The sequence below is a fragment of the Amphiprion ocellaris genome, chromosome 18, assembly GCF_022539595.1.
Source record: "Amphiprion ocellaris isolate individual 3 ecotype Okinawa chromosome 18, ASM2253959v1, whole genome shotgun sequence".
Taxonomy (NCBI): domain Eukaryota; kingdom Metazoa; phylum Chordata; class Actinopteri; family Pomacentridae; genus Amphiprion; species Amphiprion ocellaris.
This window is the reverse complement of record NC_072783.1, coordinates 27,256,315-27,269,771: the sequence shown is the minus strand read 5'-3', so window position 1 is coordinate 27,269,771 and position 13,457 is coordinate 27,256,315. Positions and strand designations below refer to the sequence as shown.

At 39.0% G+C, this 13,457-nt stretch overlaps 1 protein-coding gene across 2 annotated transcripts; it reads left to right on the top strand.

Moving 5' to 3' along the window:
• Positions 1-6,257: 6,257 nt before the first annotated feature.
• LOC111573923 (glycylpeptide N-tetradecanoyltransferase 1-like) lies at positions 6,258-12,546 on the top strand. Of its 2 annotated transcripts, XM_023278293.3 has the most exons (12): positions 6,258-6,368; positions 6,478-6,583; positions 6,848-6,992; positions 8,154-8,272; positions 8,413-8,504; positions 9,064-9,180; positions 9,317-9,487; positions 10,534-10,642; positions 10,768-10,938; positions 11,038-11,205; positions 11,541-11,678; positions 11,842-12,546. In XM_023278293.3, exons 1-12 carry the CDS (start codon positions 6,355-6,357, stop codon positions 11,863-11,865), a joined length of 1,374 nt encoding a protein of 457 aa, XP_023134061.2. In that variant the 5' UTR covers positions 6,258-6,354; the 3' UTR covers positions 11,866-12,546. The 2 variants fall into 2 exon arrangements, with proteins under 2 accessions (XP_023134061.2, XP_054860427.1); XM_055004452.1 differs by lacking the exon at positions 9,064-9,180.
• Positions 12,547-13,457: the final 911 nt, after the last annotated feature.

Here is a 13,457-nt window from a genome sequence, read left to right as displayed (position 1 = left end):
ATTCTTGATGCCGTCGAGCGATTATTTAGGCTGAATGCAACAAGATAAACCGACTTTTAATGGCATAATCACCTCCTTTTTCATAAGAAACATATGCTATATATTTGGAGATCGTGATGGCTTATTCGACAGTCACTGCTGCCAAGAAGAATTGAGTTGAGACAATAATAAAGAATAAAAAAAAAAACACATGCATAAGTGAGAGAGGGAGAATGAGACAAGGGCAGAACAACAAGCTGGAAAAGAAATCTGAAAGACAGTGAGTCAGAGAGGCTGAAAGACAAGAGTCAGCAGAGAAAGAGAGATGAAGAGATTGTTGCTCATTCATCCAGTCTTGCAAACAACAGCGTCACAGACACCGAGACAGACGAGGGAGACGGGGAAGAAGAAGAGAAAGCGAGACAAAGCGAGGCAGATCTTGTTCGGCAGAGAGATCACAGCAATACAGATCTATTTACAGATTAGTAATGGTTCTGGCTGTGTGTGTGTGTGTTTGCACTGCAGGCACCAACAATGTCACACATACTAGTGCACACTCACACACTCATGCCTACACACACACACAGCAAACATACCTTTGCTTGGTTATCCTCACATCCCCTGAGCGGAGAGCAACAAATTGACACACTGCAGTTTGTTATTTATTGCTGTAACGGGTTGTAGGTGCTTTAGCGCCATCTAGAGGCCGACAGCTGCATATAGGACATTGAGTTTTATTTTTAGGGGGTTTAAGATATTTATTTATACTTTTTAAGATATATGCTTTAGTAAATAGATCTGAAGTAAATCAGAATTGTAATTATGTTGGAGTACTAAAAACAGAATTCCACCTTTCCTGTGAGTCTCCTTCTCATGTCTAAAAACTCTGAATGTGATCGTCTGCCAAAAACTGATTGTCCTCAAGTTTCTGTAAAATTTTACCTGCTCTGTGACCTAAATTAAACTCAGTGGAATTGTTTTTAACTGATGAAACTGTTGTGATCCTGCTCCAGCCCCTGCCCTTCTTTCCTCTTCTTCCTCTTCTTCCTCCTTTCTCCCTTGGGTCCTGATCTGTTTCTGTTTTGACCTGTCTCTCTTTGGCTGCCTCTGTCTGTCTGTCACCTCTCCCTCCTGTCTCTCTCTCTCCCTGTCTCTCTTCCTCCTGCTCTCCCTGCTTCACCTGCCTGCATTCTGCTACCTGCTGATTACTGCAATGAGTGTCAGCTGCAGTAATCAGCTCACTCAGGACACCTGTTCACAATCACCTCTTGCAGTATAAAGCTCAGCTCATTCAGTTACACCTCGCTGGATCATAAAGACTGGATACAAGAATAGTAACTCATTGCCGTCATGTTTGCACCATAGTACACAACTGACCAGCTCTACGTTGTACAATACACCCATCCTCCTAGCACGGCTTCAGTAACTACTACGTCACTTTCCCTCGCCTGCCTTGCTTCTGTCTCCAGTCTGTTTGTCCTGTCTCATCTCTGTCTGGCCCTGGATTCCCTCAGCCTGTTTTCCCCTTCTGTGTTCAGTTTCCCCCATCTTGTGAGTACCCCTCCTTTTGTAGACTTCCGTTTTTTGTATTCATAGTGTTGGTTTGTAGAGTTTAGAGTAGTTTGGTTTTGTTCTGTTCCGCTAGTTCAGTTCTCCATTTATGTATTGGTTTAGTTATCTGGTTAAATAAAACTCATTTATTCACTTGTCTGCCAGTTTTCTCTGTGTTTGCGCTTGGGTTCTCCAGCTCCCCTCGTAACAGAAACGGCCTTAAAGGACCATTTTATCTCATAATGCAGTTTTCCATCTGTTTTAGTGTGATTTCAGTGACTGAAATGTTATTAGTGCATCAAAAAAGACTTGATTTCATTTATGAGGAGTTTTATTTTCAAGATTATAGCCGACAGAATAGTTGCAAAGGAGATCATTTGTTTTATGTATAAAACCCATTTGTAAATTAAAAACAAAGATTTAAACTTATGCTTAATAAAGACAGTGTTCTTTCATTTTCACATTATGACTTTGAACCAGGCCAAATACCCAGATAATTATGTGCAAATGCAAAGAAATTTATTTCTATTGATCAAATTCAAGTCTGTTACTTTTAAAGCATATTTGAGGCAACAGGTGTTAAATATTGAGGTGAAGACACACACAGACCATCAGCTCCACTGAAAATATGATTAGAACATATATTAGGGCAAAATATTGACAGGTTAGGCTAAAATGACTGTATTGTTGGTAAATGATTCATGTATGAAGTTGTTTTAGCCTAACCTGTATCACACATTGTATGCATCGCGTTGCCATGGTAGCCCCACATGTATTGAGTTGGTGATGTAGAAATCGTATAAATATGTCTTTATGTTTGATCCTGAATTGCCGTCAAGACCGTTTATACTGCTGGTTGTGCAGCTGCGTCATTAAAAAAAAAAAAAAAAAAAATGTTTTCAAAATGTTCTGGAGGCCTCAGAAGACAGAATGATTTTTTATAAAATTTTATGTAATTTCATATATTAATGAAGGTGGAACATTTCTCCTGTAGTGTTCTGAAGATGTTTTGGTGTTGATGTTGCTGTTGAGGACGTTTACTGTAAAACATTCCTACAATGCTTCATGATAACAATGGAAGAGCATTCTCAATGCAGAACTTTATCTCACCTTTAAGAAGAACATCCTGAAAACTAAAGAAAAACCTGTCACTCAAAACTTTACCAGAACTTTGCAGAACTTTCTCAGAAAGTTTTAAATCTGGCTGGAAAAATGATTTTCTGCCAAAAGATGATTATCCTTGTGTCTCTGCAATATTTTTCTTATTCTGTGCATTCAATTCTAACCAATTCAATAGTTTTTACTGAAACAGCTTTAAAGGACCAATTCATCTCATATAAAGTAGTTTTTCTCATGTAAAAAGTGATTGCAGTGACTAAAATGTTATCAATGTGGCAAAATGTCTTTGTTTTAGTCATGAGGGTTATATTTTGAAGCCCACAAGATTTTTGCAAAAACGATTATTTCTTTATTTATGTGTAAAAATCTGTCCATAAATTGTGTGATTTACATTCTAAGCAGACTCACCAAACACATGCATATATTTTTACATACATTCTTCTATGAAACATTCTCATAGTGTTACATTACAAACAATGTTAGGGCATTCTCATTTACACCATTAATACAGCATCTTTAGAGAACGTTATGCTGCTTTTCAGAAGAACATTCTGGCAAGTAAAAGAAAAGTTCAAGCTGAAAACATTACTAGAACTTTGCAGAACGTTCTCGTAATAATTTTAGAACAAAAAGTAATTCTACCTGGAACTGGTCACCAAGTACATTCAGACTTTTAAAACTTACATCTACAGTATTATGGTGTTTAATTAATAACTAAAGTGACACCTCTAAATTCATTTTCAGACTGTAATCCTAAGTCGAAGGCAACTCAACTTCCCTTTTTTTTGTTCTTGAGGATATTTCACAGAAGAGGCTTCTCTGGTTCTGACTGACTGTTGGGGAGTCCCAAATATATGTTGTCACCCTTAAATTGCATGGCTAATGGATAATTATTGGCCTTTAGGTGCATCAAGGTGTGAATGGCTGTGAAACTGCCCTTTCAGTTTACTCAAGACTGCATTATAAGTACCTGATAAGTGGTGTCCTCTGTTTAGAGATGGATGTCCCACAAAGATGGCTTTCTCTCAAACTGCATGTCTTCTCATCTGCACAAATATGGATGATGGATGTTACAGTCATAAAAGGAGTGCCCTTATTATCCTTTAAATGCAGATGTGTCTTTACCTGAAACACAGGCTTTCTTGCGTTATGCCAGAATTCAATCTGCACTGTAATTCTCCAGACATTGTGTTTAGTTGAGCACAGTTTTGAGTGCGTTCGATACACAGTAGACAAACATCTAAGTTTATGTTGTGAAGGTCCTAATTAGTTTCTGTGACATAGATGGATGTAAAATATGACTAATTACCACTGATCATCTCAAATTATTAAAATATTCCACTTTCCTTACCTCCCGTGTTGACAGAACAGTTGAATTATTTTCCACATGACTCCTTCAGTAACTCCTTGAGAGGGCCGCTGCTCCGTTATGAAGTTACATTTTAATGACTTTTGGAGGAAATGGATCAGATTTTAAAACAGAAATGGGACACAACTAGAACAAAGCAAAACAAAACAAAACTGGATGCTAGATATAGAGATGAACTTAGATATGAAATGTATTAGAGGCTTTATCAGCTCACCAGAGATGCTTTGTCTGGTGTTTGGCTGGAAATTTCATCTTGTCTTGTACTTGTGCCTCCAGGGTTTGCAGCTGTGTCATCATTGAGGTCATCCTGTCTGCATACCGAGACCCGGTGCTTCCTCTCTAACACGGCGCTGCATGCAAAGAAAAGTGCAGCAGCCACCAGTAATTGGTAGGCGTAAAGTGTTGTGTTATGTTGAAACAGCTGAGACTCAATGGGAGCATGCTCCTCTGGCTTCTTCTTCACTCTCCCTCTTTGTTATCAAATCACCAGCTGTTTGTGAACTTTGCACTAACTCTGCTAACTCACCCTGAATGGTGGCAGGTGTAGCATCCTCGGCAGTTCACTCTGAGTGGCTTGATACTAACACACAGTAGAAGCATGATGTATGGACAAAAATAGCTGCAAGCTGTACTTTTAAAAATGGGAAAAAAAGTAACTAAATAAAAGTAGCAGGGTGCATCTATTTTACATGTATATTTTAGTTAAAAACACTTGGATCAAAGCAGAGTGGACCATTTACAGCAGAAAAATGGTAATGCAGATGAACTCAGCTCAGCACTCATGAGGATGTTCACCAGATGAAGCAGCGAGCGGCCGACTCCGCAGGGACTGATCTAAAGCTCCCTCGGGGGTTTACAGAGGACAACATTCATCATACACATTGCAAGAGATGTCACAAATAGTGGTAATAAAAGTGACATGAATGATCAGCAGGAGGAAAGTGTGGACTGTTGCGCTCTTTGGGCCAGCTAAATGACTTGTTTGAATGTATCTGGGATTGTGTGCAATAATCAGCTGCCTGACGAACATCAGACTTGCAGACAAATGAAAATGTGGCTTAATAAAAAATATTATAGCAAGGGGAAAGGTCTGCAGTTGCCGACTGACTCGAACACAGTGACAAGAACAAAAAAGCTTCTCTTTAAAGTAATTATTTAATCTTTTTCAATTGATTTATTAAAATGAGGGTCAAATTTAAGAATGAAACAGCACAAATCTGGGATCTGAAACACTCCTGAAACCATTTAGACTGCACTACTCTGACAAAGAACAAAATTATACAACTTCTTTCCTGGAGCACAGTGACACAGGGGTCAGCAACTGAATATTGGACTTGATCTCTGGCCTTTGTATCCAGAGAGAAATTGATTTTCATGAAAGTTTGTATACGCATCTGATAAAGTGGTCAAAGTTTGGCATTTGTGTTTTGCTCTGTTGAACAACTCCTTACCATTTTTATTTTGGTAAAGAACTTTTATTTTGATAAGTACCTAGCACACAATTCAATTCAAAGTTGGTACTCTAGCATGACCATAAGTTTCATGAAATAATTGCATGCTTTTAGGCTGGTTTGGCTAAATTACTAATGTGAAGAGAGGTAATTTCAGGGAAAATACCTACAGGTGTACAATATGTGTGTGTGGATTGTCAGTCATCCAAAACATGGTATTTCAAAGAACTTGATGTATATTATTGTTGGATAAATGATAAAAGACTTTCTTTATAGGACAGCAACGTGACCAGCAGTGTTTACATTCTGGACAGAGAAGTAAAGGAAGCCATCTTTAAACAGAATAGAGGGCCTACGACACCACTTACCGGGTACTTACGATGCAGTCTTGAAATCTCTTCAAGACATCAAAGCATCAAATCTAAATGTTACTGTGTGTTTTTGTGCAGAAAAATCTTCAACTACACTAACATTACTTGGTCAAATCACTGTGGCAGTGTTACCTCACATTAAACTGAATGTGCACAGTAATCATCAAGTCCTTGGGAGACATAGTTCTGGAAAAACTGCAGAATTTTAGTTGCATGATTGTTGGGGAACTCTGCAATTAGACAACTTCAACCAATTAAATCCGATACCTGGATCAAACCGCTGTGAGCTTTAAGCTCCATTCAGCAGCTGTCTGGCGTGTGAAGACCGTGAGAAGTTATAGTTAATTGTCGGTATTGTTCTCAGTTATCTATCAGCTGGGTGGGAGTTGGGTTGGGTGGCTGAAGCGGTCGCTCTCCTCCCCTCACTGCTCGACGAGATAAGAGCTGAAAAACCGCAAATGTGTCATAAAACTCCCCCAGTTCACCCTCAACCTCGCGGAGTCACACATTTACAATGACTGATTCAAAGTAAGTACACCAGTACTCACAGTTTGCAGTGTAACTGACTGAATATCTGAACTGAGAGTATTGATACATGGGTATACAGGAACTTCAGTGTATAAAAATGTTTTTTTAGTGATAAGCCAACAGATGGTGAGAGCAGCAGCCTTAAAAAGAGCAAAAAGAAGCAAAAGAAGGAAGATGCCTGGAGACCAGAGGGACCCAGAGACCCATTTGCACTGGTTTGTGTCTTTGTATGAGTGCATACATGCAGTATTAATGTGTGTGACTACATTCAAACATGTGTATTATTTGTATATTTTGTTCGTGTATCACACATAAACCAGGTATGTTTGCCCTCCCAAATGATCTGGTTGTCATTTCATTGTATAGGTGTTTGCACTCAGGCAGATTGATGCCGCTGTGTGACAGTCAAACTGAAGTTTCTTCTCACTTCAGCGGATTAACACGGTAACCTGTCCTTTCCCTGTCTTGTTCTGCACCAGCTGGACACTCTGCCAGAGAAGAAGCAGCAGGAGATCCAGAGAGCCCTCCACCTCTTCTCCTTGGCCCCAACTACACCTAAAACCCTGCAGCAGGCCAAGAAACACACCTACCGCTTCTGGAACACACAGCCTGTCCCCAAACTGGGTAAGAAGTAATTCATCTCCCTGCAATACTGTAAATACTCAAATATAAATATCGGATTCTAACTTATGATAACAGCAAAACACTGACATTTTGAACTATTTGAGAAGGCTCAGGTATGCCCATTAAATGTGAGACTTCTACCAGCAGCATGTTAGCTTAGGAAAACCTAGAAGATCACTCAGAGAGCACCGTAATCCACCAAGGCTGCTCATTCCTTGTATCATTTCAGACAGATAAGTCCCGATAAGTCCACAGCAGTCGATTTGTAGTAGGATTGGAAACGTGATTGTCAGCAGGCAGCTGACGTAGCATTCACTTGTCATAGACACAGTGGTGCCGTGCCGCTATCAAGAATACAGTAATCTTTACAAAATTCATGGATCCAGACTATAAGGCGCATCCCTGCCAAAATCTAATCAGTTGGTCCGTGTTTCATTTCTGACCTTCCCTGAAAATTTCATCCAAATCTGTTAATCCGTTTTTGAGTAGTGTTGCAAACAGACAGACAGACAGACAAACCGTCGATTGTCACATAACTCCGCCTCTTTTGGCAGAGTAAAAGTGGGACGAACACTTTGAAACACTTTGGTTTTACCTTCAGTGGACAAATACGACAGTGGTATCAATGTCAGTCATGGCTTGCAGGAAGTGAATTTGGCAGTTTCCCAAAATAAAAGTCCTCCTTAAAGTAGTAAAATATGTGCTAGTCTCTGTACAAAAATAATCAAAGCTAAAGCCACTGCAAATCTATCAATATTTTGAAACTAGCATCTTCTTCTAACATTTTATCTGCACATATCTACTTTTTACAGCAAAAAAAACGTGTATGTGTGGATACAAACCATGTGGGACCTAATCCTCAAAACATTGCAATTTAAAATATTTATTTCCACAACTTATCACATCTGAGTAAGATTGCATCGTAATTACACAGTTTATAAAAATAGATGGAAGTTCTCGGTTGTTTAGGCTTTTAATGTTCATTTAACCATTAAGTTCTGCTTTTATACAAAAAGTCTTGAAATACTCAATAGTACAAGTAGTATAAAAAGCCGTTACACAAAGTAAATACATTGCTCCCTATCATCAAAATACTGAGAATCAAGTTATGTGTACCTGATTTGGTTCAGAAGTCTTTCTTTCTCATCCATGTGTCCTCAGATGACACTATTACGACTCAGGGCCCAATAGCTGAGGGTGAAGTTAGTGTCCGAGAGGAGCCCTACTCACTACCTCAGGGTTTCTCCTGGGATACTCTGGACCTGAGCAGCCCTCCAGTGGTAAGTACAGTGGTACTGTATGTATAAAAAAACACTCCACACAAACAGAATTCTAATGTTTTGAGAAGTATGGAACTCCTTTGTGTCTTAGTGTTATCTGAAGGCCATGAATCAAATTTACTGCTTTCCCATCATTCCAGTTAAAAGAACTCTGCGGTCTACTAAATGAGAACTACACTGAAGATGATGACAACACCATCAGACTTGACTTCTCTCTGGAGTATCTGCAGTGGTAAGCTCCAAGCACAAGCATTAAATCACTTTTGATTTCAAAAGTTCCAGTATTAATATCTTTTTTAAACTTTGTATTCATGTAATGAGGAAGCACTGACTTTGCTTCAGCTCAGTCGGGGTTAATGTTCACAGAGTTTCACAGATTCACAGCTGGAAGCTGCTCAGTTTAATCCCACTGCATTGCTTTTAGTCTCTGCGTTGTACTGAATTAAAGCGTCTGTCTTATAAAGGACAGCGTAATTTTCCCCACTCGACTTTCTGATCTGACTCAACACATCGTGTCAGAAACAAACCAGCTACTCTGATCTCATTACTGCTGCCTTTTTACTCGGTGATCTCCATAAATGTTACTGCCACCTTCAGGGACGCTTACATCAAAACTTTTTACTTTGAAAGGAATAATCAACATTTGCTTTCCAGGAACTGCCACAGGCTTTGGCCCTGAGGTTAAGTTAGTGTAGTTGTGTCTATTCTTTCTGTGGAAATGTGATTAATCTGAGTTTGTTGAACTACTCTTATTGTTATACTGCAGACGGTGTCATTTATTTTCTCTTCAGGGCTTTACAGCCTCCAAACTGGCTGCCCCAGTGGCACTGCGGTGTGAGAGTGGACACCAATAAGAAGTTAGTCGGCTTCATTGCTGCCGTTCCTGCCGATGTTCGCATTTATGAGACGTGGGTAGCTCTACAACTAAACGCGAATTTATGTGTTTTCGGAAATCCGATGAATAATGTTAGTATTCCGAACACAAAACTGTGGTAATTTTCTAGTGCAGGTCTCGAAGCTAAAGCTTAAAAATGTATTGTGCAGGGAGAAGCGGGTGGTGCAGGTCAAACTCTTATGTGTTCATAAGAAACTACGCTTCAAGCGGATGACTCCAGTTCTGATCCGAGAGCTCACCAGGCGGGTGAACCAGCAGGGCCTCTACCAGGCGCTCTACACGGCCGGCACAGTGCTGCCCACACCAATAAGCTCCTGCAGGTACTACAGCTGCCTTACATGGTGCAGATAAATTACATTTAAAGGCAAAGCAAACCCACTTCAATAAGTTTTAGTGCAATAATAAAGTGAGTACAAACTGGCTTTTTAATCTGTCTGGGTGTCAGTTTCAGCTTCCTTAAAACCAAATATGCAGTCATTGTTTTTTTAGTACACATATGGGTCAATATATAATTGAGGGACTTTTGAAGTCCATGGGATATATCTTGTATACATTTTTATTACAAGTAAAAAACTAATGTTTTTATGTTCATTTTGATCACGTCTTTACAAATTCCATAATTATTTATTATGGAAACAATCACTAATTAATGAAAAATGACCGGATATCACTAAAATGTCAACTAAATAACCGTCCGAATTTAATAACAACCACCTTCTAATTAGCTAAACAATAATAAAATGAGCTTTTTAAAAAAATAGTTTGTGTTCTTTTTATTAAGTTGAGATAATCATGACAGATATTTATTTTTTGGCAATTTATCTAATTTTATGTGGAAAATAACAAATTGTATCTGTGTCCGAGGAATCACTTTCAACTAAGTTCCCCATTACAAAAACACCTCTCAAGGAAGTGTGTTAATTCCAGATCACATGACCTGCTCCACATGATGTCATTTCCTCCTGAAGAAAAGACTTTAAAGACTCCAAGGCTTTCTGAGTTATTTAATATAAAGTAGTGTGTGAGTCAAGCGTTTATTTATGGCATGCCAACAGGTTTACTATAATATCTTTATAAATAACTTTCAATTATATTCAATATATATAATATTTAGAAGAATCTTTCTCTAAAAATGCCATGTGGTGTTTGGTAACAGGCGGCCATGTTGATTTTAGGCCTGAAAACAGCAAAAATGTCAACTATGATACCTGACAACTGTGTTACAAAAACTCCCTCAATTATATATCAACCTAAATGCTGTTTCTTGTGCCTACAAATAGGTACCGGTTACTTCATGTCTGTGGTGTTTCTCCTATGAAGCAATGTTTACCTTCAGTGTCTCCGCCGAACAAACTAATCCTTTTAGACTCTGGCATCGCCCTCTGAATCCCCGTAAGCTGATGGAGGTCAACTACCCAGGTCTGAGACAGAACATAACCCTGCAGAGAGCTCTCAAATTGAACCGCCTGCCAGAGGTTAGTCTGTGCTGCCATCTAGAGGCAAAAAGTGATTACTGCCTCGACTCAGTATTGGTTTTTGCATCAAGAATTTGTGTAATGACTATCTCATATGACTCTCTTCTACGCTTTTCCTTTGTAAGGTGACAAAGATACAAGGTCTGCGCCCCATGACAAAAGAAGATGCTCCTGGGATACAGTCACTGCTCCAGAAAAACCTCTGCAAGTTTCAGCTCAGCCCCCTCCTGTCTCTGCAGGAAGTAGAGCATTGGTTGCTGCCGAGGGAGAATGTGGTTGACACCTACGTGGTGGCGGTCAGAGAAAACTCTTCTCACCCTGTTGTAATTTTAAAAAAAAGAACTGATAGTATGGTGCAGTTGCTAAACATAGATTTACCCCCTCTCCTCACACAGAATGATGATGGTGCCCTGACTGATGTGGTGAGTTTCTATAGCGTCTCCTCCAGAGTGCTGAATCACCCGGTTCACTCCGGCCTCAGAGCAGCTCATCTCCTCTACGTTGCCTCTGCTGCCACGGAGATGACCGACCTGATGGAGGACACCCTGGTCCTGGCTAAAGCTGTGAGTGTGTTCGAACAAGAGCACGATTATTTAACATTTTCACAAGGAGCTCAGACATAAATGCAGTCGCACAAAGGCTACAAATGGATTGCATATTACTAATTAACTTCTTTAGTGCCTTAATATGTAATATAATCCACTTGAACTTATATGTATTCATATAACATCACCTAGACGAATGACCTGCTATTAATTTTGCATTACTTTTCCTCCATACTACATACATTATGCAGTTAAATGATCAACAGGCTACAAAACTCTAACAGGATTGTTGACCTAAACCTTTTCCCAGGCATTATTTAGTCTCTTTTCTGTTGTTTTTTTCTCACTAATAGAAAGGTTTTGACATCTTCTGTGCCCTCGATGTGATGGATAACGAGGGTTTCCTGGAGAAGCTCAAGTTCAGCATCGGCGACAGGATGGTTCATTACTACTTGTACAACTGGATGTGCCCTAATATGAGCCCAGACAAGGTATTCAGTGCAGGAATATCACCGCCTGTCGGGAGGCATCACTGTCATTCAGTGCATTTAAAATTCACTGTTGAAACACTTAGGATTCAGCAAAACTTTCAAGTCCAGCAGACCAAAGCTGTCAGTAAATGGTAATTTATATAAACGGGTTTGTGTTTTACAGGTGGGGTTGGTGTTACCCAACTAACCTGCTACTGAAAGAAGGCAGAAGTGAAGATGAGAGGAACAGAGTGACTGGCAGGACGGTGGAGGTCAAACTGCATCAACATTAATAAACATGAATTTGGTTTAAAAAAAAAAAAAAAAACACGAAGCACACTCCCTCACAAATCAAGGAAAGAAATTGTATTTGTGAATACATTTGTCATCTGAATATCAGTTATTTACTGAGTTCAGGGTTTCCACGACAGAAAAACATTGTCTGCTACATGATGGAGAATTGAATAAACAAATTCTGAAGATTCACTCTTGACATTCTAATACCAGTTTGTGTGCGTGCACGCTGACGTACATTAGTCTCTGCACGCAATTCACATAATCTTTGGTGACATGACACTCAATTTTTGTCCGACCAGAACAACAATATGATTAGAAGACAAGATCATTAATCATTCTCAAGATCCATACAACCCAATTCCAGTGTACATGCAGTAGATGCATAATGTCAGGTGCAAATGTAATTAAGCTACATCTCATCCAGACAACATATTGTTGCAAGATAAGTCTTGCTGACAGCGTGTTAGTATGGATTTAACCCCTCGTGGATGTTCCACATACAAAGCTGCAGTGCAGAGACCAAAGAATAGTTTGCCATTGTGATGTTTTATTCTGTTGTTTCAGAAAAAGAAATAAAATGTTAATAATCACATTTTTTCAGCGTAACATGCTAATTATCGACTGAACCCACTTTATTGCATTTTTGAAGAAAGTCAAGTAACAGGATTTAATGTTTTTTTTTTTTACTTTAATTTAGAGCATACACCAAGCACTGATTACTGCAACTAGACTTCCTACTACCCAACTGTAAAACACTATTATATAAGGTACATTCACTGTCTAAATATGAGCAGTAGGGTGTGCTGTAACACATTAACACAAGCTTTTACACTGCAGACAGTTACAGAGCCACTGTAGATGCAAACATCACCTGTTTTGCATTATATTGCTGGATGTGTAGGAAAATGACTAACATAAATGTAGCGTGTAGACAAACAGATAACATGCTGGTAAACCTGATTATATGATTTTATGACAGCAGGACTGCAAAAAAGAGAACTGGCTTTCAACTATAAAACAGATAAAGCAGTCCTTACACAAACATAATTAAAAGTAATCAAATAAACAGAAACAAAGAGTCAGCAGTGTTCTCTTTCAGTTTATTAAAGCAGCAAGTAAACTAGTACATTAGTGTAGCTGGTGACTCCATTTGCTGAGTATTGCAACAGTAGGTCACAAGGGTTTTAATGAAACACGAATGACAAAAAACATTGATCTGCTCTATAAATTTTAATGGTTTATGGGATTTCCCACCTCTTTTGCGTGTATGTGTGTAAACCTAAATAGGATTAGCTGTATTTCACTAATGAGATAATCAGAAGAAAATGACTGATCGGTGTATATGAGGTGTTTTAAAGGGGTCAAAAGCCAAATGTCTGGAAACTACAGGTGCAAACTATTGCTATTCGTGTATATAAATGTGCAATGTGTCATTTTTGCCACTAGGGGTCTCTCAATCAAAACAATACCAAAAAGCCTGGACTCACAATGTTGTGAAGTTGT